The 25,611-nt window shown below is 39.6% G+C and overlaps 1 protein-coding gene across 1 annotated transcript in view; it reads left to right on the top strand.

Moving 5' to 3' along the window:
- Window positions 1–25,611, top strand: part of ZNF277 (zinc finger protein 277) — a 132,747-nt gene that overhangs the window by 796 nt on the left and 106,340 nt on the right. The window contains 1 exon segment of the mRNA XM_020889389.2: window positions 360–454. Coding sequence (XP_020745048.2) covers window positions 360–454 — 95 coding nt within the window.

Here is a 25,611-nt window from a genome sequence, read left to right on the forward strand (position 1 = left end):
GCGCTCCCGGGAACCCGGAGGCGCAGTCATTGTTCTGATTCACTGAACTAAGCGAACAAGCCGGGGCACTCTCCAGCGCACCCCCGCCCGTCAGCGCCTCTTCTAGCCCTCCCTGCCTAGCGCCCCGCAGCACGCTGGGAACCGTAGTTCTGCAACAGCTCCATCCAGGAAGGAGGCGGGAGTTAGCGGCTAGAGGCGGGGCTACGTCCCGCTCGCCACATTCTATTCGCCCAGATCGTGACGGAGCGAAGTGGGCGTGGAGGAAAAGCCGCGTCAGTGGGGAATTCGTTTCCAATCGCGTTTCCATTGGTCCCGCGCCTGTTCTGCGGCCCTCCTTTTTTTTTTTTTTTTTTTCTCAGCCGCGTAATGGCTGCTCCCAAGACCCAGGGGGCTGCTACCCAAGAGGGGGACAGTGATGGCAACTGTGGTGGAGCCGGCGGTGTCAGTTATGAGGGTGAGTACGGTGCCTCTGAGGTGCAAATGGTTTTTTGTCTTCGTTTCTGTCAGACCTGGAATACAGCTGACTGCTGGACGGACCTCAGCTCTAAGGCCACTTGAGCACGAGGGGGCCACGGGTGGAGCCCCGCGGGACAGGATGGGGTGGGAGGAGACTACTTGCTGGAGACTGTCTGGGAGGGAAGAAAAAATGGGATGAAATGGCCTAATCCGCAGAACCCTGGGTTCTGTCCTACGTGTGGAGTTCCCACCTTTACTCTCGCTGCCGAGTGGGCATGGGTCAACGTTTGCGCGTGTGTGATTGTAACTCTGAAGTTAGCTGTCCTCTTTCCTCGCCAGTACTCTACTCTTGCCTCGGTTTGCTTGATTTGGCCTCGGGAGATAGGTTTTATTTGGGTTCGGGCGGATTTCCATTTGCAGACTGGTTGGTCATTGCTCTTTACAGATTTTCTCAGTTGTTGGCTGGAGCAGCCTCTGAAGGGAAAGTCTGTATGGCTCTCACAGCTTCTTCCCATGTCAACTGCCCCGGGCGTTCTCCAGGATTGAACGTCGAGCCTGGGAGATCTTCCCAAACTCTGGGTCCTTAGAGCAGTAGGAAAGGAAATGGTAATTTGTAGTCAGGCTTTAGAGGAAGTCATCGCAGCTACTTTGGCTTTGCTTGACTCTCAGGTTGTCTTCTGACCCAGTATAGAGAGCAAAAATCAAACTTTGAAACCTGCTGAGGAGGTTATCTTTAGAATCCCTAGCTTCTTTCTTTTGTTGTTGTTCTATCCATCTATCATCTATCCATCTATCAATGAGTCCTATCCAACTCTTTGCATCCCCATGGACTGCAGCCTTCCTGGGTTTCCCTGTCTTTCACTGTTTCCCTGAGTTTTCTCAAACACATGTCCATTGAGTCAGTGATGCCATCCAACCATCTCATACTCTGTCGCCCACTTCTCCTCATGTCCTTGTTCTTTCCCAGCATTCGGGGCTTTTCCAGTGAGTCAACTCTTAGTACCAGGTGGCCACAGTATTGGAACTTCAGCATCAGTCCTTCCAATGAATATTTTGGGTTGATTTCCTTTAGGATTGACTGGTTTGATCTCCTTGCAGTCCAGGGGACTCTCAGGGTCTTCTTCAGGACCACAGTTTGAAAGTATCAATTCTCTGACCCGCAGCCTTCTTTATGGTCCAACTCTCACATCCATGCCTGACTACTGGAAAAACCATAGACAGCCCTTTGTCGGTAAAGTGATGTAAAGTGTCAGTAAAGTAAAAGGTCTCTGCTTCTTAATACACGGTCTAGTTTGTCATAGCTGTATCCTTACAGTCTGTGTATCACCAACCTTACCCCCTTCTTTTTTTGTCTGATACATAAATACACAGCTAGTTGTCTTTTTCCTTTTGATTTCTGTTTTGTTTGGCCACACCGTACACCTTGCAAGGACTTAGTTCCTTGACCAGGGACCCAGTCCAGGCCTCCTGCAGTGGAAACTCTGCCCTCTGCAGAGTCTTATCCACTGGATTGCCAGGGAAGTCTGTTGATGTTTTTTCTGTAAGGTCAGTTTATTTCTCTTCCTAGTTTCTTGTCTTGTCACACCAAAAACTTAGAGTGATGGACTAAAGGGTACAGAATAACAGACTAGTTACAGTTCAGTTTGGCTCAGGCAGACAGATCTTTTATTAGACAGACAGACACTCCTAAAACATGGGAGCAGACTGACTCCAAAGGAGTTCTCCTCTTCCTGTTGGTCCTGTTCGGTGTCCCACTTTCATACTTCCAGTCTCTCCCTTTTGCCTATGGTGTGTGCAAAGTAGAACTTGTACCCACCACCAGTCAATGAAAGGGAATGCAAATGGGCATATACTCAAGGCTGATTGACAGTTGTAACATATGCAGGATATGTTGTTTGTGTCCTCTCATAATTCAGTCTGTTATAATTAGATGTAGAATGTTCATGAGCCTTACTGGGCTCCTAAGTGCCTAAGGTTGCTTGGAGAAGCCCCTTGATTATTTTGTATCTACTCACTGTGTCCCTAGGGCACATGTGCAAGAGTTGAAAAGTCTCTGGTTATTTTGTAGCATATCTGTGAACTCTCCTGGGTGTGTCTGGGATGGAATTTAGAGATCAGCTTGCATCCCTTTCAGCCAGGCCTCCCTTGCTGCTCATGTCTAACTTCCTAACATAACAAATGTGGTTTGAGGCTTAAATGTGGTTCTTCATCCTTGTCACTGGTGTTTTTTTTGTTGTTGTTGTTAATTTCTTGCTTTTTTTTTTGTGCTTTCATGGTTAAATTGACGTTTAGTCTTAAATTTTTGTCTTAGCAGAGTTAGTGCTACTTATTCCCACTTCATTGAAACCCCTAATTCTGAAATTATTTCAGTACCTCTTTGTAGAAATTTTCAGTAAGCTCCATTCTTAAATATTGTGTTATATTCATACCCTAAACAGTTCATTTTGGGATATGCCATATAGTCAACTCTTATCTTATGGTAACATACTAAAAGTTTTCCAGATTCTCAAAGTTCCAAAAGGCTACCTGTTTAACATTTGAAGGTGGAATCTTTGGTAAATTTATCTCACAAAGTAACTCATAAAAAAGAAAATTGGGTATGCCTTTCAAAAGCATTGTGTAACTTTTAAATACATTAGTCATTTTAAAATTATAAAACTTTTAATCACCAAGAATTCAAACCATTCAGAGATGTGTACGGTAAAAAAATCAAAGTTCCTGCCCCTCACACAGTCTCAGTCCCAAAGTAACAATTCTTGGGAGTTTGGTAAGTATTCTTTTCAATAAATTTTATGTATGACACACATCTGTATGGTTTTTATTTCTTTTGAATAAAAAAGGATCATTCAATGTAAGCTTAAAGACCTGCCACCTTCTTTCTTCCAGTGTTCTATTATAGACATTCTTCCATGTCAGTACATCTGCTGCTTCATTGTTTTTAATAACTGTGCCCATAGTATTCCATGATATGAATGCACCATATGTTAACCATTCCTCTGTTAATGAACATGTAAGTGTAGCTTTAGTTTTTCACTAATGTAGAGAACAGCTCTACATACATATCCTTGTCCACTGGGTGTATATTTCTTAAGAAATTAGATCAAAGGTGACACATGTTTATAATTGTGATAGATGTCAGATTTTCCCCTTCAATAGTGAGTAGACATTCCCACCAATAATAATATAAATATCCTTTTCTCCAGATCCTTACAAAACTGTGATTACCATCATTAATTCAGGATAAATGTTTAGATGACTATTAGAGTGAATTGAGTATCTGATGGAAAGCGTAATTTTAGATTCCAGTTTATTTTCAATGAAACTACTGAACAGTGAATTTGCTATCTGTACCAGAAAAAAATGCTTCACCCTGACTCAGAACTGCCCAGTAGTCTCACTAATGGTTGGTTTTTAGGTCATAAGGTAAAGTTGTCGTTAAGAATTCCTTTGATAACCCATGTATCGTGTGACTTTATCCACATTCTTTTCAAAGTCTGTAAAGTGTGATACAAATTTTGGGTGAAACTACAGATGTTAAAAGTATACATATTCATATTTTTTGCTAAGCAGCCAGTTCAGTTATCAATTATGTCTTTCCCTGTAAAAATCTTTAATTTCTTAAAAACTGTCTCTTTTAAAAGATTTCCCTCTAATTCTAATTAAAATGTCAATCTGTGTGTTTAATATTCTGGGACAGAAGGAACTATGGAGTCTTTTTATAGAAACCCTCCCAACTGTGCAAGATTTCTGCTGGAATGAGTCACTTTGTCGTGTGCAGGCAGGTATGACACCTTCCCTGAGGTCTGTGTGCCAGACTCCATCTTCCTTCAGGGAATCCTCTGATCAGACACACCACCACCTTCCAAACATTCAAACAGTGACTAGGACTTCATATTTTTCCCTAAAACTGGGAACAGATAATAAATAGACTCAACACTTCTCATGTTTGGGGAGGTTACTGGGGAAATTTTTCTGATGGAGGTGATTTCTTCTGACAGTTAATCTGTGCTTCCATATTGTAGCATTCTGATAGAGTCAACTTTTTTCCCTACAAATGCATGCCCAGTAGATGATGATAAGGATAATGCTTCTTTGGACTTACAATGCATATCCCCCATGCTCCAGACTCTGCTTTTGGGACCAAAACCATGTCTTTTGTTTTTGTCTGCTTGACCCTGTTCTTGTCATCTTGTCAGTGTTTAATAAATGTTTGACCTGAACCGAATTCTAGCCTGGATGATTGCAAAACCTTCATATTGATCTCACTGACTCTTGATTTTTCTGTTCTTAATCCACCTTCCAAAACTCAAATATATTCATGAATCTTCACTTCACATCTTCAGTGTAACTCTGATGCATTGCATTTAAGGTTCTTAATCGACTTTTCTAGCCTCATCGTCAGACACCCTGCTTCCTTCCCAAGTCTCCATTATCTCACTTAACATGATGGGTTTTAGTTATTTGTTGGCAATTTTGTCTACAGCAGTAGACTGTGAGCTTCTTGAGGGTAAGAAGTGTCTTATCTTATGTTTATACATCCAGTGCTTATCAGAACTGTGTGTGGTTAACATTCTGTAGCAATTTAATGGTTAGAATCTGTTTGAAATGTATCCAAAGTACTTAAAATGACTGCTGTTTTAAGCAGAGGAAATGAAGTAGAATAAAAAACTCAGTAGATGTTGTGTGCTTGTGAAAGTTATGCATACCAATTGGAAAATGTAGCATATCATCATGAAGTGTCAACTTGGTCAGAGATAATCACAGTTAGCATTTTAGCATAGTTTTTCAGTCTTTTTTTAAGTGAAGGGTTAGTTTTTAGATAATGATTAAATTTTTGAAAGAATACTTCAGACCTGTCCTTTATAACCTTGCACTCCTAACTGAGTAAACTGCTACATAGACCTTGAAATCTGTCTTCCATTATCTATGTGGCTGTTACCCAGTTTTCCAGAGGTTGTCATCTTTCAGAATTAAGGCTTAAGTCCAGTCTCATATATTTGACATGACAGTGGAAGGAGGACTAGAGCCTGTCTTGGAAAAACTGTATTTAAATTTCAGTTCTGACATTTAGTAGCTATGTGCGGTAGATTTATTGCACATTTGCTACATTTATGAAAACATAGCTATAATACCTACCTTGCAGAGTTTGTGATTATTTCATTGAATTTTATATTTATGAAAGACTGACATACTTCCTTTTACAAAGTTAGAAATCAGTAAATATCAGTTGAATTAAGTATAAAAATATGCCTAATTGAATTGTAAAACTGCCTACTCTGCTTCACTTAGAAGCAGTCCAAATTATGGTGTAACCAAGGGGAAGCTTAGGAATGTAGTGGTGATAACTGCTTAGGCTGCCCATGCATTCCTAGGGCTTGTCAGAGTGTCTGTTGGTGCCCTGTACTGGTATTGCAACTATGTGCTCCGAAGGCCGTTTGTATTATCTTTATACCCTTTCTCAGCTCTGCCCAGTGCAGCCCCCTCATACCTAGCTCCCAGCTCTTCACACATACACCACCCACATTTAGACTCATGGGCAAGAAGCTCAAACAACCTTCCATACGCAGATGGCCTGGAAAGTACAGGCCAGAGGGTGTGAAGGAAGAAAAAGAATTATAGCTGCTGGGTTTGATGTCAGGTTCTGAAGGGGCCTTCTTTAGAACATCCTTTGTTTTCCTTTAAAATGTACATGAGACCCAACTTGTAGGATATTAAGAGGAGATATTATAATAATGATGATGCTGATGGTAGCTAACATGAGATATTATAATAATGATGATGCTGATGGTAACTAACATTTGTTGAGCAATCATTGTGCCAAGTACTGTTTCAAATGCTTTTGGAGATCTTATTTTGTCTCACAGCATCCCTGGGATAGATATTCATATTATCCCCTTTTTATTTACAAAGGAGGAAACTGGTGCAAAGAGCAGCTGGCACAAGGTCACACAGTAACTGAAAGAGAACTTTTAGTCCAATTACTATTAGAAAGATGTCTCATAGTAACTAAAGTCCATTGGATGAGGTCTGAAACAGACTTTCCTGAAACATAAATTTGTTCTAAAGCTTATGTTACTATACAAAGGCAACATAGTATGAGAAAAGAGATCAGGCCAACTTAGCATCAAACCCTGGTTACTTAACCAGCCACAGGCAAGTTAAACAACCTCTGATCTTCAGTTTCTCACCTATGAACAATGGGAGCTAATCATGTCTGTCTTGCTAGAATATTAAAAGTTAGTGAAATGATGGGTATAATTCCTGGCCTTCAATAAATGGTGGCTTTTACTTCAGTTTAGTTTCAGGAGTACCTCCAACATGTGTGCCAGTGGTGGTGCAGATGCTGATTTTGAGTGCTACACCTTTAATGTCTGTTTTTCATTTTATGACCGGGTTTCTATTAAGGGACTTGGTCAGTCCTTGTATCAGACACTGAGTTAATCTACACTTCTTAGTATACTGACATAGATATTCCATTCATGGAGAAGAATAGTTCCAGCCTCCACAACACATACACATTTACAACCCATCTTGAAACACTGAAGATGATACTGACCAGACTGATAATAAAAATCATATTAATACTTTCCTGATGCTCATCACCATTTGATACCTGAAAACTCTTTCCTCTCCAGTCAGACAGATGAGCTGAAGGAAAAGTCTTTCCCTAAAAGGACTTTCTGCCAGGGATCAAAGAGTTCATTTAAAAGGGAAGCGAGCAGAGGTAAAGAGGATCAGTTACTGTAATGCTGAAAACTATAAAATAAAATCTGATTCTGTGAAAAAAGAAAAATAAAAATCATACTTTCTTCTATACATAAATTCATGAGCATTTAATAAGAAGTGTACCCAAACTGTCCTTCCAGTCCTTGAATCTTTAAATACCTCTATTAACTGTTCATGGGGAACTTTGCCACAAACTGGGGTTCAGTTTTGCTGTGATTTATTTAACGAACTTATGAGACCTAATGGATTGTCATTTCACTGACGGTGCCTTGAAGAATTGCCATCTCTTGCTGAAACAAGTGTGTTGTTTTGACTTCTTTGACCCGAAGGTGAGCAGGGCAGCTTTTTCAAGAAGTGGTGATGGATTCGACTGATCAGTCTTCTGCCTTCTTTGCATCTCAGCCAATGGACTTTGTGACTAGTGTCATTTATTTGTAAAATAGCTAACTGGAGTTGGGTGCTGTCTTCAGGAACCAAGTAAAATTTCTAGTATTAAACAGGACTTAAACCTTTGCTTCATCAAGGGTGCAGAGGGACATTAGGGGGGATTCAATAATAAATGGTAGAATATTTTAAGTATTAATAATATAATATAATATGGGATAATTTGGGACTTTCTTTATGTGTAATACATTTAAATTAATACATTGAGTAAAAATATGTGGAAGGAAAGCCTGGATTAAGAGTTAGAAATCTGCACTTTGATCCTGAATTTGCTGCTTTGTCACAGTGTGAACTTGGGGGGTAAAAATTGCTTAACCTCTCTGAGCCTCAATCTCATAAAAATGCTGCAGGTTAATTACCTTACTGATATTTTGGAAGGTTGAGTGAGGCATTATATGTGAAAGCACTGTGTAAGCTTTGATATACTGTGAAGATAGAGATGAATAATGTTGATGAAGGTATATCCCAAGAGGCAATTGTGAGTCTTTGGAATTAGACAACCTGGATTCCAAAGTAGCTGTGAGTTAAAAACTGTGTGACCTTTAACAAGTCATATGACCTCCCTGTTATCATCACAACTGCTGCCACTACTGCAGCAGTCTGGAGGTAGAACTTTAAAATGATTACAGGCTAATTAGCCAAAGTAACCTTGAGAAAGAATGGAACTGGAGGAATCAACCTGCCTGACTTCAGACTATACTACAAAGCCACAGCCATCAAGACAGTATGATACTGGCACAAAGACAAAATATATAGATCAATGGAACAGAATAGAAAGCCTAGAGATAAATCCACGAACCTATGGTCACCTTATCTTCGACAAAGGAGGCAAGGATATACAATGGAAAAAACACAACCTCTTTAACAAGTGGTGCTGGGAAAACTGGTCAACCACCTGTAAAAGAATGAAACTAGAACACTTTCTAACACCATACACAAAAATAAACTCAAAATGGATTAAAGATCTAAATGTAAGACCAGAAACTATAAAACTCCTAGAGGAGAACATAGGCAAAACACTCTCCGACATAAATCACAGCAGGATCCTCTATGACCCACATCCCAGAATTTTAGAAACAAAAGCAAAAATAAACAAATGGGACCTAATGAAACTTAAAAGCTTTTGCACAACAAAGGAAACTATAAGCAAGGTGAAAAGACAGCCCTCAGATTGGGAGAAAATAATAGCAAACGAAGCAACAGACAAAGGATTAATCTCAAAAATATACAAGCAACTCCTCCAGCTCAACTCCAGAAAAATAAATGACCCAATCAAAAAATGGGCCAAAGAACTCAACAGACATTTCTCCAAGGAAGACATACAGATGGCTAACAAACACATGAAAAGATGCTCAACATCACTCATTATCAGAGAAATGCAAATCAAAACCACAATGAGGTACCATTACATGCCAGTCAGGATGGCTGCTATCCAAAAGTCTACAAGCAATAAATGCTGGAGAGGGTGTGGAGAAAAGGGAACCCTCTTACACTGTTGGTGGGAATGCAAATTAGTACAGCCACTATGGAAAACAGTGTGGAGATTTCTTAAAAAGCTGGAAATAGAACTGCCATATGACCCAGCAATCCCACTTCTGGGCATACACACCAAGGAAACCAGATCTGAAAGAGACACGTGCACCCCAATGTTCATCACAGCACTGTTTATAATAGCCAGGACATGGAAGAAACCTAGATGCCTATCAGCAGACGAATGGATGAGGAAGCTGTGGTACATATACATGATGGAATATTACTCAGCCATTAAAAAGAATTCATTTGAATCAGTTCTAATGAGATGGATGAAACTGGAGCCCATTATACAGAGCGAAGTAAGCCAGAAAGATAAAGACCATTACAGTATACTAACACATATATATGGAATTCAGAAAGATGGTAACGATAACCCTATATGCAAAACAGAAAAAGAGACTCAGATGTATAGAACAGACTTGTGGACTCTGGGAGAAGGCGAGGGTGGGATGTTTCAAGAGAACAGCATCGAAACATGTATATTATCTAGGGTGAAACAGATCACCAGCCCGGGTTGGATGCATGAGACATCCAAGGTTGGATGCATGCTCGGGCCTGGTGTACTGGGAAGACTCAGAGGGATCGGGTGGAGAGGGAGGTGGGAGGGGGGATCGGGATGGGGAATACATGTAACTCCATGGCTAATTCATTTCAATGTATGACAAAACCCACTACAATATTGTAAAGTAATTAGCCTCCAGCTAATAAAAATAAATGGAAAAAAAATGATTACAGGCTAATTAGCATTAGAGTTTGAATCAAGACGAACCCCTGGTCTCATGATAACCCCCTTGAGGACAGGGACTGTCACGCATAGCTTTGGATCGCCTCACCTTCTGGGACAGTGCTGTGCTGTGATGGCATTTGCTGTTGAAGGGGTTGTGACTGTTAGTCAGCTCCATGCTGGGTGCTGTATGGGGCACAAATGAAGAAGAACCCTGGCCTTATCCTTGAGGATGTTTCAGTGCAGTTGGTGGGGCTCCACATTCTTATTTTACCAGAGCTAATTGGAAAGTCCTTTCTGTTTCCATATTGTACTCTGGGAAGAATTGGAAACATTTGAATCTGCAATTTGTACCCATTGACTGAGGAGCTGAGCAGAATAAAGCTTTTAAACATGGTTATTTTTTAAAGAAAGGAAATGCATGCTCCATCTCCTGGTTTCCCTAACACTGTCCTTATTTCGTGGTTTTTTTTTTTCTAAACTGAAAGATGAACCCTCCCCCAAGTAATTACTGAGGCCCTGCCTTTAACAATTTTTTTAGTGGTTTTATTCAAAACTTCGATTTGTTTTTAAGAGAAGGACTTCAGAATTGTAATTGTGGTTATTTATTTAACACAGTCTTTCTGTTACGTAACAAGCTGCTATTCACCAGTAATAGCCAATTAGAAAAGAAAATAATCTTGTACAACAAATCGTAATTACCATTATAAAGCAATTAATAGCAGGAACTGTTGCTGAACAGTAACATAACATCAATCAAGCTATCTTTGCTAAAGCACCATACAACTAATTTTCACAAATGGAGGAGGGAAGAGGAAAGTGAAAAAGAGTCTGAAAGCTTATTGGAATTGCTTACATACTAGTTGATGGATGACTTTTGAAAGCTTTATAAATATGCATCCTCATGAAGGAAAGTAATGCTGTAATCTACCGGGACTTTTGAGTTATTTTTCCAACATCAGTGATCATAGACTATATTGTTTGGTGGTGCGTTCACAAGGAGTCAAAAGATCTGGGTTTTAATCCCTCTTCTGCTTCTGACTGGCTCTGTGGTTTTAGAGAAGTTATTTGCACTCATATTTAAGATTTTCTGGTATGCAAATGGGGGGATTCTTTGTTAGCATTCTTTCAACTGATCATCCATACATCCACAAAAGAAAGAGAAGACAGACTTAACATCTAGGGAGTCTAATTATACATTAATTCTAGATTCTGTGTAGAAAGAATATATATCTGGATTTCCCCTTGGGAATTAAATACACATTAGTTGCACATGTTAATGTCACTAATCGAGTGTATCAAGTTAGAAAATTGGTGAAGAGCCACAGGCAACAGATAACTTCTAGAGTTTCTTAATCCAAGAGATTACGGATAGATCATTATGACATGTCTCATCTTACCCCATTCCTTCTCCTTTCCATATTTTAATAAATGATGCAAATCTGAAAGGGCTTTGATAGAACTGAGAATTAGTTCATTCAAAAAACTGTATTAAGCATCTACTGTGTGCAAGCTTCTGTATTTTAGATGCTGTAGAATACAAAGATGGAAACAAGATAAGTCTTGTAGTCCAGGGTTTTATGGTCTAATAGGAAAGATAATGAGATATAAGTACCTGTACTACAAAGTAGAACGTGTTAAGGACCATCAGAGTGATCAGAATAGAGTTGAGCAAGAAAGAGATGGTACCCAGCAGATGGTGCTGGGCCTTGAAGTTGAGTAGGATTTGGACATGAAGAAATAAGGTAAAGCATCCTAGGCTTAGGCAAAGGGAAGGAACAGTGAAAAACTAAAGGCATATGCATCAGGTAACAACTCATTTCATTTTGCCCTGAGAAAATGTTAGGTAGATGGAACAATGAAAAGAGGTTTGAACAGTTTGAGGCAGATGATGTGATTTCAAATGTTAGATCCTGACTCAGCAGACTTGAGGAAAGGAAATGATAAGATCAAATTTTAATCAGATAATAACATACTTAAGAGGGAAAGTTGAGTCAGGAGGCACTGGTATGTGCCAGAGAAAGAGATACTGAAGACTCAAGGGTGTGTGTTCAGTCGTGTCTGGCTCTTTGCGACCTCATGGACTATAATCTGCCAGGTTCCTCTGTCCGTGGAATTTTCTGGACAAGAATACTGAAATGGGTTGCCATTACTAGACTTTAATTATATGCTGTCTTTAATAAAGTCAGGTGATCCATCAGTCCTGTAAGGAATTCCTGAGATTTGAAAGACATTCCAGGACAAAGCAGGCTGTGTATGGAGATTCTTTCTTTGATAGGTTGGGGTTTGCTTGGGCTCTGTCATCAGGAAGCCCCTGAGAGAGTAGGCAGAGAACTCCATAATGATGACAAAACAGGCATCATAGCACAGATAGGTAGAAAGTCTGGTGTCTGGTAATGTTAAAGAAAACCAGAGCTGGACAGTAAAGGGGTAAAAAAATAGATTTTATTCAGCAGCTATTGGAATGGAAGGGAAGAGACCACAATATAGAACTGGACTCAATTCTTAGTGGGATTTTTAGATAAGGAACAGGTTGGGTAGATTAGGTGATAGAAAATTCCTAATAGGAAACATTAGGGACATTCTGGTGTAAAGGAGCAAAGGGTCCATGTGCCTGTGGTGCAGAAAGCCAAACTCTAACAACCGGAGTTTGCAGCAAAGTCAGAATTGATCGCCGGCCAGGCTCCAAGCAGGAGAAACAAGTCTCACAAACGCTCCAACTTGGTCTTGGAGTTAGGGGTTTTTTAAAGGGGAAGAAGAAAGAAGCTGGTTGTGACATTTATTAATCGTAGTTTTGGGAGTTAGGATGTCTCTGGTTTACAATTCTCAGGCCAGGTGATCCATGGCTCGGGGGTCTATTAGCTCATCTTGCCCTGGAGAAAGAACCTGAGTTTATATGTTAATGATAATATCAACAACGGCAATTTTAGTCACCTGACTCTGGTTGTTTAGTGTTCAGTTAGCACAGGATTGAGGTCAGAGGGGACATGAAAGGGAATAAATTTTCAGATAGAGAGGTAGTCATAAACTCAGCAGGGCAACTGCATTTTAGGAGGACACAGTTTCACGGGTTATACAGACTCAGCAAGACCCTTGCCAAAGGTCTGCCAGGGTAGTAAGGTATCACCTGGAGGATAGTAGAGACAGAGGAACCCCGTCAGAGATGGAGAATGGGGGATTCTTTCCAGACTGACTTACCAGGATTCTTGCTAAAACCTGTCTATGCAGGTCTAGCGTGGCCTGATCAAGAAAAAGACTCAGAGGAACCTGACTGTAAAGTTTGGTCAAGGAGAGGGTCTTTGTCAGTAACAGGAACACACTCACAAGAAGACTGGACTTGAGAGACAGGATTCAAGTCAGTTAAAAAGCCTTAGGGAAACAGGTTCACAGAGACATTTATTCTGGGTGAGGTATGAAATCAGACAGTTTACAGAAGCAGGACAGCAGGTTGAAGGCTGAGTTACTAAAAAAGAGATACAAGTTGAGGCTTCGTTCTGAGAAATGAGTCACATGCCCAGTGACTAGCATTCCAGACCCAGATGAAGATGAAGCCAACAAGACTGACTTGGTTTAGAGCCGCTGGCTCAAGGTGGTCCCTGCTGGAGCAGAGCCAAACTGCTGCTGTCGGGCCCCTGCCACGCGGACGGGCTGTGCCGGCAGGGCCCTAGCTCCAGGCAGCTCATTACAGTTGCCCATCTGGCCACTGAACTCCTAACCCTGCGCTCATTAGTCGTGAATAATCAGCCAGTTGTAATATAATTCTCAAGTATAAGGTGATAATAGCCTTTCTTTTTCATGACCCCTAGACTACGTGGGTATTTGATGTCACAGAGAAAGATTCCTGTCTTGGGTCTTTTTCCTTTTGAAACATCTTAGTTTTTTTTTGACAAAACAGATGAAAATTCAGTGTTAATTGTTCCCCATTTGTTAATAAGGTATTTTTAAGTATCATTTGTTATCGTTGTTTCCATAAATAGAGCACAGTTTGGTTTTACTTTCATTTAATGAAACTCAGAGTACATCCAACCATATAGATTTACATGTTCTTAGAGTCTAAATGAATTTAAAAATGAATTAAACCTGTAAGTAATGGACAGAAAAGAACTTCATTTCTTTGACATCATACTTTTGAGATACATTCATAGAAAATTGTGTTCTTGTTTTTGTTCATCTGTGTGATGGAAGTAGGTAGGGCTGATGTGAATTTAGTATGCTATTTATGTTTTTAGGGACAGTATTTCAGGACTCCATTGATTTTTAAGGTGGAAAAAGTATTTTAACCAAAGAGACTTTCATGTGCAAATACTGAGTTGAATAGAATGTCAAAGCATTCTTACTTCAGGACTTTTTAGCATACAAATTTTTGTGGCTGTTAAAGAGATAAATGTTACATTACAGTTTCCCAAATATTTAACTGCACTATCTTTTTCTCAAATAGCACCTATTAACATTTAATGAGACCCTAGTGTTCCATGGAATTTGATTTGGCAAATGCTTATCAGGGTCATCTCCTCCATAAACTGATCATATTTATTAAGAGCTTAGACACCCCCAGTAGTTCCATCTGTAAACTTCTTCAAGAAGAGATTGTTCACCCTGTTTCTATAATAATAGCTATAACCATTGTTGTTCATTTTATATCTTTCTTGTTTTACTTCAAGCCCTTAGTGGAGAAGGAATAAGTGTAGAGTGCTAAACACAGGGTAAAAACAGTAAATACAGCTATTTGTTCTATCTCAGAGAGATGTGACATCCTCTAAGGAGCATTCCTCCCCACCCTCCCCACGCCCCACCCCGCCCCCACCCCATATTCAGAAAGTCAAAACTCTTTTGAAAACGTTCCACGAAGCACTGAAATAAATATTTGTATAAACAAAACCTACCCACTTTAGCACAATATGAGAACTCTTCAAATTTTCTTTTATTTTAGTGTCCTGCTCTTAGTATATTTGAACTGAGATTTGAATATTGAGCAATATAAAAGGAAATTGTTCCTAAGTAACCAGTCTCTGATCTACTGTTCCAGAGCACTCAAGCCTATGCTTCTTATTAAACCAGGTAACCATAGCTATTTAATGCATTATTTAAGGTTATAAAATTTTAATTTACATTCTCCTATCAAGTTTCATCGACTTCAAGAATGTGGGTTAGTTGCAGTTTTTTTCATTGCCTGTGTTTGGCATCATTGTCAGAAATGTCAGAGTTTCTGAATTGCTGTTTATAAATGAAATGATGAATCCAGACATCTCTTTGATGTAAAAATCCGCAACTAGTGTGATGCAGAGGAATTTTTTATTGAAAGTTTTTTTTTTAACAATTTAAAAATGATTCATGGGGCCATTGTTATTCACCCCTAGTTAGCAGTATTCAGAGCCAACTGGCAAGTCTCCATTTCTTCAGGATTCTCACTATTAAATTAAATGTGGTTTCAAAGTAAACTGATTTAGGCAAGCAGTGTATAAGTGAAACAACTGGATTGCTCTTTTGTCACCTTTTCTAAAAATCACATTTGCTGGCCTTTTTGATAGTATATTAATCAGATTCTGAATTCACCTTATTTATAGATATCAAAAATTATTAGAATGTTATCAATGTTTGCTGATCCTTGGACCCTTCTGTGAAATGCACACATACTTGTGTAAACTCAAACACATTTTCATATACTTATGGGCAACATTTTTTATGTTATATCCTTCATAAGTTATACTTCATAAATATTATAATCCTCATTATAAATATATACCTCCTCCGTTTCTCTTTCTGGGCTAGTCATACTCATTTTTCAAATCTTAGCTTAAGTGTCACTTTTTATGTGAAGATTTTCTTGAACCATAGTATGAATTAGCTACACACTTCTTTGTAGCTTTAATCATATTACACTTTATAATTATCTAGGAGAATCCCATTACCTGCTTGTAGAGAGAAAAGTTTTAATGCTAATAGTTCCATTGATATATATTATGTTCATTCTCAAGGGCTGCCTGTAACAGATTATACAAACAGGGTGATTTAAAGCAGCAGAAATTGATTCTGTCTCCGTTCTGAAGGCCAGAAGGCAGAAATCAAAATGTCAGCAGTGTCACACTGCCTCTTCTCTAGAGGAGAAGCCCTTCCTCGCCTCTCTCAGCTCCTGATGGCACGGGGCGTTCCTTGGCTCGTGGCAGCGTAGCTGTAGTGCCTGCCTCCGTCTTCAGCCTGTCTGAGAGGTCGGGTGGGCTTCACGAGGCGAGACGTAGGCAGTGGTCTTTGCCGGGTGCGGTGGGTCTTCGTAATAGTGGAAGCTGCATGAGAAAAGGCCAGGAGAGCCCACACCCCGGCGTGTCACCAGAGCCTGAAATGACATGGTAGAGGAGGAGACGTGGCTAAAGGGGCACGATGGCTGTATGAAAAAGGAGTTGGTGGGCCTTGCAAAGAAAACCTGGGTTAGCTCCTGCATGGTGAGGAGTGCTTTATGGGTGAGAAATATGAATCCGGTTTGCTGGAGAGGAACAGCCTTGCAACAGTTCTGATGTAAAGATGAATACAGACTTCAGAGGCTCTTGTGAGCCTCTCTTGTGAGAATAGCACAGTCCTCATGTAGTCCGTACTGGGTGCCAAGCTAAACGTGCTTGTGCATGCTCAGTTGTGGCCCAATCGTTGTGACCCCCATGGACTGTAGCCCTCCAGGCTTCTCTATCCTTGGCATTTCTCAGGCCAGAATATTGGAGTGGGTTGCCATGTCCTTCTCCAGGAGATCTTCCCTATCCAAGGATTGACCCTGCATCTCCTACAGGGGCAGGCAGATTCTTTACCACTGAGCCACCAAATAAGTCTCTCTAAAGCATCATATAACCTTCCGGCTCACAAACCAGCTATAATTTCTCTGTGCCAATAGGAAAAATCCCAAAATGAAAGAGTATTTTTATTCAGGACTCCTCATTGCCTGGCCCTACTAATTTAATCTGCTGCTTCTCAACCATGGGGATAGCTGTGAGTTTTCTTTTTATACCTTGTTTGTAACCACATTTCATGTGTGAGTCCCACATTAGATGATTAAGGGGCACAAATGGAAGAGTAAAGCCTGCTCATGAAGCACTCACTAGACTCTGTCATATGGAAATCTGCACTTTTAAATTTTATTTTCTAGATGAAAGTACATTTTTGAGGTTGTGTTTTTATTATCTCTATGAAATTTTTGTTTTCTCAGAAAATTTGATATATTTTCCATAATTAAAAATGACCATATACCCCTGAAATTTTTGCTTTGATCCATGTCAAATTTTGTCAGGTACTCCTAATTAAGCTCCAGATTTTTTACAGATTTTCTAATAATTTTCAACCAAGACCTCACATCATTTGGGAGAGAAGATGATTATGTGTCTTTAAAATTGTGCCTTTTGTATATATGTAAAAAAACCTGTTGACGTGTTAATTGGAGTGAAGTTTAGTCTGATTAACCCGAATGGGGAAGTGCTGCTTTGTTGCTGTAAATTTTCTCTTGTTGAAAACTCACATACGTATCTGATACAAATGCTTAACTCTGATTTAGCACAGCTCTTAAGTCCAAAGTCATCCTTTCAGAGGTACTTAGTCTTCCACTGTAATACTTCTTTTTAAGTGATAAACTGCATTTTGTGTGTGTGTATGTATGAGAGAGCAGTCCAGTTACTTCTGAAGTGTCTAATGAATGCCATCTGATCCTAAAGACAGACTGCAATTTTTCATATTGCTTTTTTGTGCAATCAATTTTGTGAATGTGCATCTCCACATTCTCCTGTTTTTCCATTTTGATAATTTATTGTTGTAAGAGATTACTTCATTGCCCATAAATGTCCTTTACTGTTTTTCTTTAACATGAATGACATCTTTTTTCATTTCTGAAGTAAGGAAGCATCAGCATGGTACTGTTTTATATCGTGTATTAGGATCAAGTCACCTGTAAGACTTTACTAATTAAAAGAATCTTTTGGTTGATCAGTGTATGGCTTATCTTGTGTATTCCTTCCTAATATCAGTTGCATTTGCTTGAAGTCAGTAATTTGTGGGAGAGGAGTCTAATCTACTGTTTCAGAAAAGCAGACAAGATAGTAGTTTCCACTTCATTAGGAGAGAAGATTGGTATCAATTTAAAATATTCTGCTATTTTCTCTAGTTCTCTTAGTGAAAATGGAGTAGTATCCAGGGACTGCCACCCCCTTCACCTAAAAAAGGGTTTTTTCCTCTTTAACTCAGTGTTTTCAAAGCCTTTGTCCCATAAATGTAGTATATTAAAGACTAGATAGATTATTTTAAAAGTGAATAATGAGATCTGGGGAATCAAGATAGAGATTTCAAGTCAACATAATTGGAATTAAAGTCTCAAGGGAAGACAACATGAATTGCAGGAAAAAGGAACAAGGTATCAACTAGACAATAGAAGAAACTGTGAAATCAAATAAGATGTGTTCATTTAGAGAATAAGAACAAAGCATCCTGTCTAGAGGAGAAGGCAATGGCACCCCACTCTAGTACTCTTGCCTGGAAAATCCCATGGATGGAGGGGCCTGGTAGGCTGCAGTCCATGGGATCGCTAAGAGTCGGACACGACTGAGTGACTTCACTTTCACGTTTCACTTTCATGCATTGGAGAAGGAAATGGCAACCCACTCCAGTGTTCTTGCCTGGAGAATCCCACGGGAGAGCCTGTTGGGCTGCCGTCTATGGGGTCACCCCGAGTCGGACACGACTGAAGTGACTTAGCAGCAGCAGCAGCAGCATCCTGTCTGGAGTAGTTTGTAGATTAACACTTAAATTCATGCAGAACGATGTTCTGAATTTTCAGGTGTTCCTCTGCAGCACCTACTTTGAGTTGATTTGCCTTCTTTGAATTAATTTGAAAGCCAGATTACAAATAAAGTGCTGAGAATTGAGCCCACTTCTCTGAAGTTACTATAAGTGTAGACATACGTGTGCATAAATGATCCACAGCTAATTGATGATAGTCTAGGCATTGTAAGGGATGGGTAAGAGTTGAAACTGCTTGCTGTCTGGCATATCCTCTCCTCAAGATCCCCTTGAGTCCTGAATCTGAGTAATAATTTAATAGCAGTTTTGTTGTTAGGTTGTGTATCATATGCTTTATGCAGTGTCCAAAGCAAGAGTCTAGTGATGCATTTCTTACCCCATCAACCTCATGACACTGAATTTTTGTCTGTAGCCATTGGAGTACCATGTAATCTTGAGAGTGATGGCGGGTAGTTCCAAAGCCTAAGGTTACTTCAATAGTTCCCTTCCATTATCTCTGCATATTTTGAGAAATTTTGTCATCTTCTTACCAGTCTAATCTTAACTCATAGTCTCTCTGCCTCGAATCTCTTTTCCCTAACATTCTACTTTATGTTGTTTAGTTGCTAAGTTGTGTGTGTCTGACTCTTTTGTGACCCTATGGACTATAACCTGCCAAGCTCCTCTGTCCATGGGATTTTCCAGGCAAAAATATTGGAGTAGGTTGACATTCCTCCTCCAAGGAATCTTCCCAACCCAGGAGTCAAACCCAAGTCTCCTACTTTGCAGGTGGATTCTTTACTGCTGAGCCACCTGGGAATCCCTTTCTACTTTATAACCCCTACTTATTCCTCAAAACCAGTTTAGATAGCACCTTCACCTTTTCAATGAAATGTTCCTGTTAACTGCCTACCACCACACAAAAGGTAACCCAGCATTTTCTCTTCTTAGTGTTTTATTTCCATCATCAGTTTCTGGTTTCAGCTCCCATTTTGGGATTGTGACTTCAATACACTCTGCTCCTGTATTTTATGTTCAGATGCTCAGTAAGTGATATCAGAATTACATCTCACATAACACTGGCCACTTGGATGGGATTAGAAATGTGTCTCCTGTATGTCCAGATCTGAAGCTGAGGCACCATTGGATTTGTCTTCTTTCTCCTGCTTTTTAGCTATTGGAAGCTACTGTCCTTGCAGACCCAGGACACTGAGTGTCCTCCACAGTCCTCCCCATGTTGTTAGCAGGTCATATTTTCTGGAACATCATTCCATACTTGATCTCATTTTATCACTTCAGCTACATTTAGAAGATAAGCAAGTTACTGAGCAAAAATTGCAAGTCACACAACTAGCTTTTAGCAAGCAGTGCTGTCATTGGAACCCCCAAATCTATTTACTCTTAGTGCATTACCATTATACCAAAACATATTCTCTCATGTTATCATTTTACTTATCTCTGTTTGAATGGATAGCATTTTTAGGTAATTTCTGTGTTTGGTATGAAGAAGTGACCCAGCTTTTTCCTTTTGCATGTGGACATCCAGGTGTTCCAGCACCATTTGTTGAAAAGACTGTTTTTTCCCCAACTGAATTATCTTGGCATCCTTGTCAAAAATCAGTTGATTATAAATTCTGAGGATAAATTTATGAACTCTCAGTTCTCTTCCATTGACCTGTATTGATCCTTTTTTATGCCAGCACCACCCTGTCTTAATTACTGTAGCCTTTTAGAAAGTTTTGAAATCAGTTAAGTGTGAGACACTCAACTTTGTTTTTCTGTTTCAAGATTTTTTTTTTAACTTACCTGCTGATTTTTTAGCATTTGAGATCAAAAAAGAAAGACAGATACCAGCAGTAGTAACCCTTTGTTTTACCATAATCTCTTCTTAATGGGCTATTTTCAGGTGCTGTTCTTTAATTACACTAGACCCAGGTAGTAATTTGGGGCAGATGGTGTCTGAGCCTTTCTGGGCTTTAGTTTCTTCTGGTTAGAGATTGAGTCCGTTAGACAGTCTTCCATGCCCCTGCTAGTCTTTCAAAATGTAGGGTCAATAATTTCTTATTTCCTTCTGTAGTGAATAGGTAAAGAAAATATAGATGAGAAAGAGGATTTCCTGGGAGTCAGTATTAATGGAGCACCCAGGTTGTATAATTGAAGTAAGTAAATATTAGAATGAAAAGCTTAAATGGTTGTGAGTGCTTTGGTAAATAGCTTAAGTTTTATTGATCCTTAAAATTCTACATTATCTTTTCACTAACAATCACTCACTTTCTATGTTTGAAATTAAGCACAGTCTAATAGTTTAAACTAGAACCCAAATGACACTTTTAGAAACATTTATAAAAGGAGGTCTGTCTGTGCAAATAAGATATAGTTCCTGTGACAGTGAATGCATTATTAAACCTGATTAAAACATATATTTGTATTTCTTTGTCACCCATATTTCCAATAACAGGCATTCTTCTAGGCTCAGTGTAACCTATTGAGGTTTGAAGTTGTTTTTTCTGTTGTAATTTTAGATCATTATATACCTCTCTTCATCAGGTCAGTATATTCTGCTACAGGTGACTTTAACTTCTTTAGAATTAAAACAGAAACCTTATTAGATATGAATTTTTATATAAAGAGAGGTACACAGAATTAAAAAAAAAGATAGATACATTAACCAGATGGTTTTTAAAAGTAAATATTAAATATTCTGTAATATATCTTTCAGATAAGATACCTGACAATGTCTATGTTTATGAAGTCAGTGAGATGCCTAATTGTATTAACTATCTAGATTAACATGTATGGTCTTGTGATCAGTTCATATGTTTCTTAAAACATTAATCTACATTTTCTCCAAGCATTAAATATAATTTTCATAATTTAGTAGTTTAAGGCCTAATAATATAGAATTATTTGTGATTAGAAAAAATTTTCAAAAGGCAGTTATAACCAGTTGAAGTATAATGAAGTGTAATGTGTTTTACACACTGCTAATCTAAGAAAAGAAGCACAAATTCTGTTATTTTATTTCACTTTGAATACCTGGTTACTGGCATACAAGAGCTCAGATTATGTCCGTTGAACATTTATTTTTGTTTACAATATTCAAAAAAATTCTTTTTCTCATACATGTTCTTTTTAACTAACTTTCTGTTCAGGAACTTAACTCCTCTTCTTGGCTTTATAATGGGTTTGTGACTACTCTTCTACCAGTCATTTTTCCTCACAGTTTCATCAGGTCCTCATTTTCTCTTTTCAGTTGTCCCTTCACCTCCACCCTAAGCCACTGACAGCGGTTAACCCATACATTGCTTTGGGATCCACAGCTTTGAGGGCTAGTGCAGCTGGGTGAAGGTGAGAAAGACTGTGAGCTAAAGCTTCAAGCCACCCTTTTCACACAGGTTGAAAGTGAAAGAAGGAAAAGAAGGAAGAGCAGGCAGAGGAAAGGAAGTGAAGAAGAACTTGGGCTCTTTGTAGTTGTGACCTCTTAGACCTTGTCCTGATGTTCTTTCCACAACCATTCCAAGGGAGATGCTTCATTCACAGTTAGTTTGCTATGGTTGCCATAATACAGTACCACCAACTGGATACCTTAAACAGGAGAAATTTGTCATCTCAAAGTTGTGGAAGGTTCTAGGACCCACAACAGATTTCCCAACCTGGGGATCCAGCAAAGGGACTGAGAACCCGCAGGGAATTTGACTTTGGAGGGCACAAACAAAACCTTGTGCACACCAGGAGCTGGGAGAAAGGAGCAATGTCCCCACAAGAGACTGAGCCAGACTTACCTGTGACTGCCCAAGAGTCTCCAGCGGAGGTGTGGGTCAACAGTGGCCTGCTGTGGGGTCAGGGACACTAAATACAAAAGTTTGGGCATCAATCCTTTTGAAGGAGGTCGCCATTACTGTCATTACAGCTACCATAGTTTGGCCTCAGGCCAAACAACAGGAAGGGAACACAGCCACGCCCATCAACAGAAAATTGGATTAAAGATTTACTGAACATAGCCCCGCCCTCCACCCCCACCTCAGATATAGAACCAGATTCCCCTACAGTCATTCTCTCCCATCAGGAAACTTCCATAAGTCTCTTATCCTTCTTCATCAGAGGGCAGACAAGGAATGAAAACTGCAATCACAGAAAAGTAACCAAACTGATCACATGGATCACAGCCTTGTGTAACTCAATGAAGCTATGAGCCATGCCCTGTAGGGCCACCCAAGACAGACGGGTCATGGTGGAGAGTTCTGACAAAACGTGGTCCACTGGAGAAGGGAATGGCAAACCTCTTCAGTATCCTTTCTTTCAAAACCCCATGAACAATGTGAAAAGGCAAAACGATATGGCACTAAAAGATGAACTCCCCAGGTCGGTAGGCGCATAATATGCTATCATAGAAGAGTAGAGAAATAACTCCAGAAGGAATAAAGAGACAGAGCCAAAGCAAAAATAACACTCAGTGGTGGCTGTGACTGGTGATGGAAGTAAAGTCCAATGCTGTAAAGAACAATAATGCATAGGTACCTGGAATGTTAAGTCCACTAATCAAGGAAAATTGGAAGCGGTCAATCAGATGGCAAGAGGGAGCGTCAACATTTTAGGAAGCAGTGAACTAAAATGGACAGGATTGGGTGCACTTAATTCAGATTACCATTTTATCTACTACTGTGGGCAAGGATCCCTTAGAAAAAATGGAGTAGCCATCATAGTGAACAAAAGAGTCCGAAATGCAGTACTTGGGCACAGTCTCAAGAATGACAGAATGATCTCTTGTTTGTTTCCTAGGTAAACCATTCAGTATCACAGTAATCAAAGTCTATGCCCCAACTACTAGTGCCAAAGAAGCTGAAGTTGAGTGGTTCTGTGATGACCTACAAGACCTTCTGCAACTAACACCAAAAAAAGATGTCCTTCTCATCATAGGGGACAGGAACACATAAGTAGGAAGTCAAGAGATACCTGGAATAACAGGCAGCTTTGGCCTTGGAGTACAAAATGAAGCAGAGCAAAGGTTAACAGAGTTTGCCAAGAGAATGCACTGGTCATAGCAAACACCCTCTTCTAACAATACAGTAGATGACTCTATACATGGATGTCACCTGATGGTCAATACTGAAATCAGATTGATTATATTCTTTGCAGACAAAAATGGAGCTCTACAAGGTCAGCAAAAACAAGACCAGGAGCTGACTGTGGCTCAAATTATGAACTCCTTAATGCCAAATTCAGATTAAAATTTAAGAAAGTAAGGAAAACCACTAGACCATTCACATATGACCTAAATCAAATCCCTTATGATTATACAGTAGAAGTGAGAAATAGATTCAGTGGGTTATATCTGATAGACAGAGTGCCTGAAGAACTATAGATGGAGGTTTCTGACATGGTACAGGAGGCAGTGATCAAGACCATCCCCAAGAAAAAGAAATGCAACAAGGCAAAATGGTTGTCTGAAGAGGCCTTACAAATAGCTGAGAAAAGAAGAGAAGCAAAAGGCAAAGGAGAAAAGGAAAGATATACCCATCTGAATGCAGAGTTCCAAAGAATACCAAGGAGAGATAAGAAAGCCTTCCTCAGTGATCAGAGAACTGGAGGAAAAACAATAGAATGGGAAAGACTAGAGATCTCTTCAAGAAAAGTACAGGTACCAAGGGAACATTTCATGCAAAGATGGGCACAATAAAGGACAGAAATGGTATGGACCTAACAGAAGCAGAAGATATTAAGAAGAGGTGGCAAGAATACACAAAAGAACTATACAAAAACGATCTTCATGACCAAGATAATCATGATGGTGTGATCACTCACCTAGAGCCAGACATCCTGAAATGTGAAGTCAAGTGGGCCTTAGGAAGCATCACTATGAACAAAGCTAGTGGAGGTGATAGAATTCCAGTTGAGCTATTTCAAATCCTAAGTGATAATGCTGTGAAAGTGCTGCACTCAATATGCTGGCAAATTTGGAAAACTGACCAGTGGCCACAGGACTGGGGAAGGTCAGTTTTCATTCCAGTCCCAAAGGAAGGCAATGCCAAAGAATGCTCCAATTGCCACACAGTTGCACTCATCTCACACTCTAGCAAAGTAATGCTGAAAATTTTCCAGGCGAAGCTTCAGCAGTATGTGAACTGTGAACTTCCAGATGTTCAAGCTGTATTTAGAAAAGGCAGAGGAACCAGAAATCAAATTGCCAACATCTGTTGGATCATCGAAAAAGCAAGAGAGTTCCAGGAAAACATCTATTTCTGCTTTATTGACTATGCCAAAACCTTTGATTGTGCGGGTCACAACAGTTGGGAAGATTCTTCAGGAGAATAGAATACTAGACCACCTTACCTGCCTGCTGAGAAATCTCTATGCAGGTCAAGAAGCAACATTAGAACCGGACATGGAACAATGGACTGGTTCCAAATTGGGAAAGGAGTATGTCAAGGCTGTATATTGTCACCCTGCTTATTTAACTTATAGACAGAGTACATCATGAGAAATGCTGGACTGGATGAAGCACAAGCCAGAATCAAGGCTGTGGGGAGAAATATCAATAACCTCAGATATGCAGGTGACACCACCCTTATGACAGAAAGCCATAAGAACTAAAGATTCTCTTGATGATAGTGAAAGGGGAAAGTGAAAAGGGGGGCTTAAAACTCAGTATTCAAAAAACTAAGGTCATGACATCCAGTCCCATCACTTCATGGCAATTAGATGGGGAAACAGTGGAAACAGTGGCAGACTATTTTTGGGGGCTCCAAAATCACTGCAGATGGTGATTGCAGCCATGAAATTAAAAGGCTCTTGTCCCTTTGAAAGAAAAACTATGACCAACCTAGACAGCATAGTAAAAAGAAGAGACATTAGTTTGCTGACAAAGGTTCTTCTAGTCAAAGATATGGTTTTTCCAATAGTCATGCATGGGTTGGATCATAAAGAAAGCTGAGAACTGAAAAATTGATGCTTTTGAACTGTGGTGTTGGAGAAGAATCTTGAGTGTC

Source organism: Odocoileus virginianus, chromosome 1 (assembly GCF_023699985.2).
Source record: "Odocoileus virginianus isolate 20LAN1187 ecotype Illinois chromosome 1, Ovbor_1.2, whole genome shotgun sequence".
In the NCBI taxonomy this organism is placed as follows: Eukaryota; Metazoa; Chordata; class Mammalia; order Artiodactyla; family Cervidae; genus Odocoileus; species Odocoileus virginianus.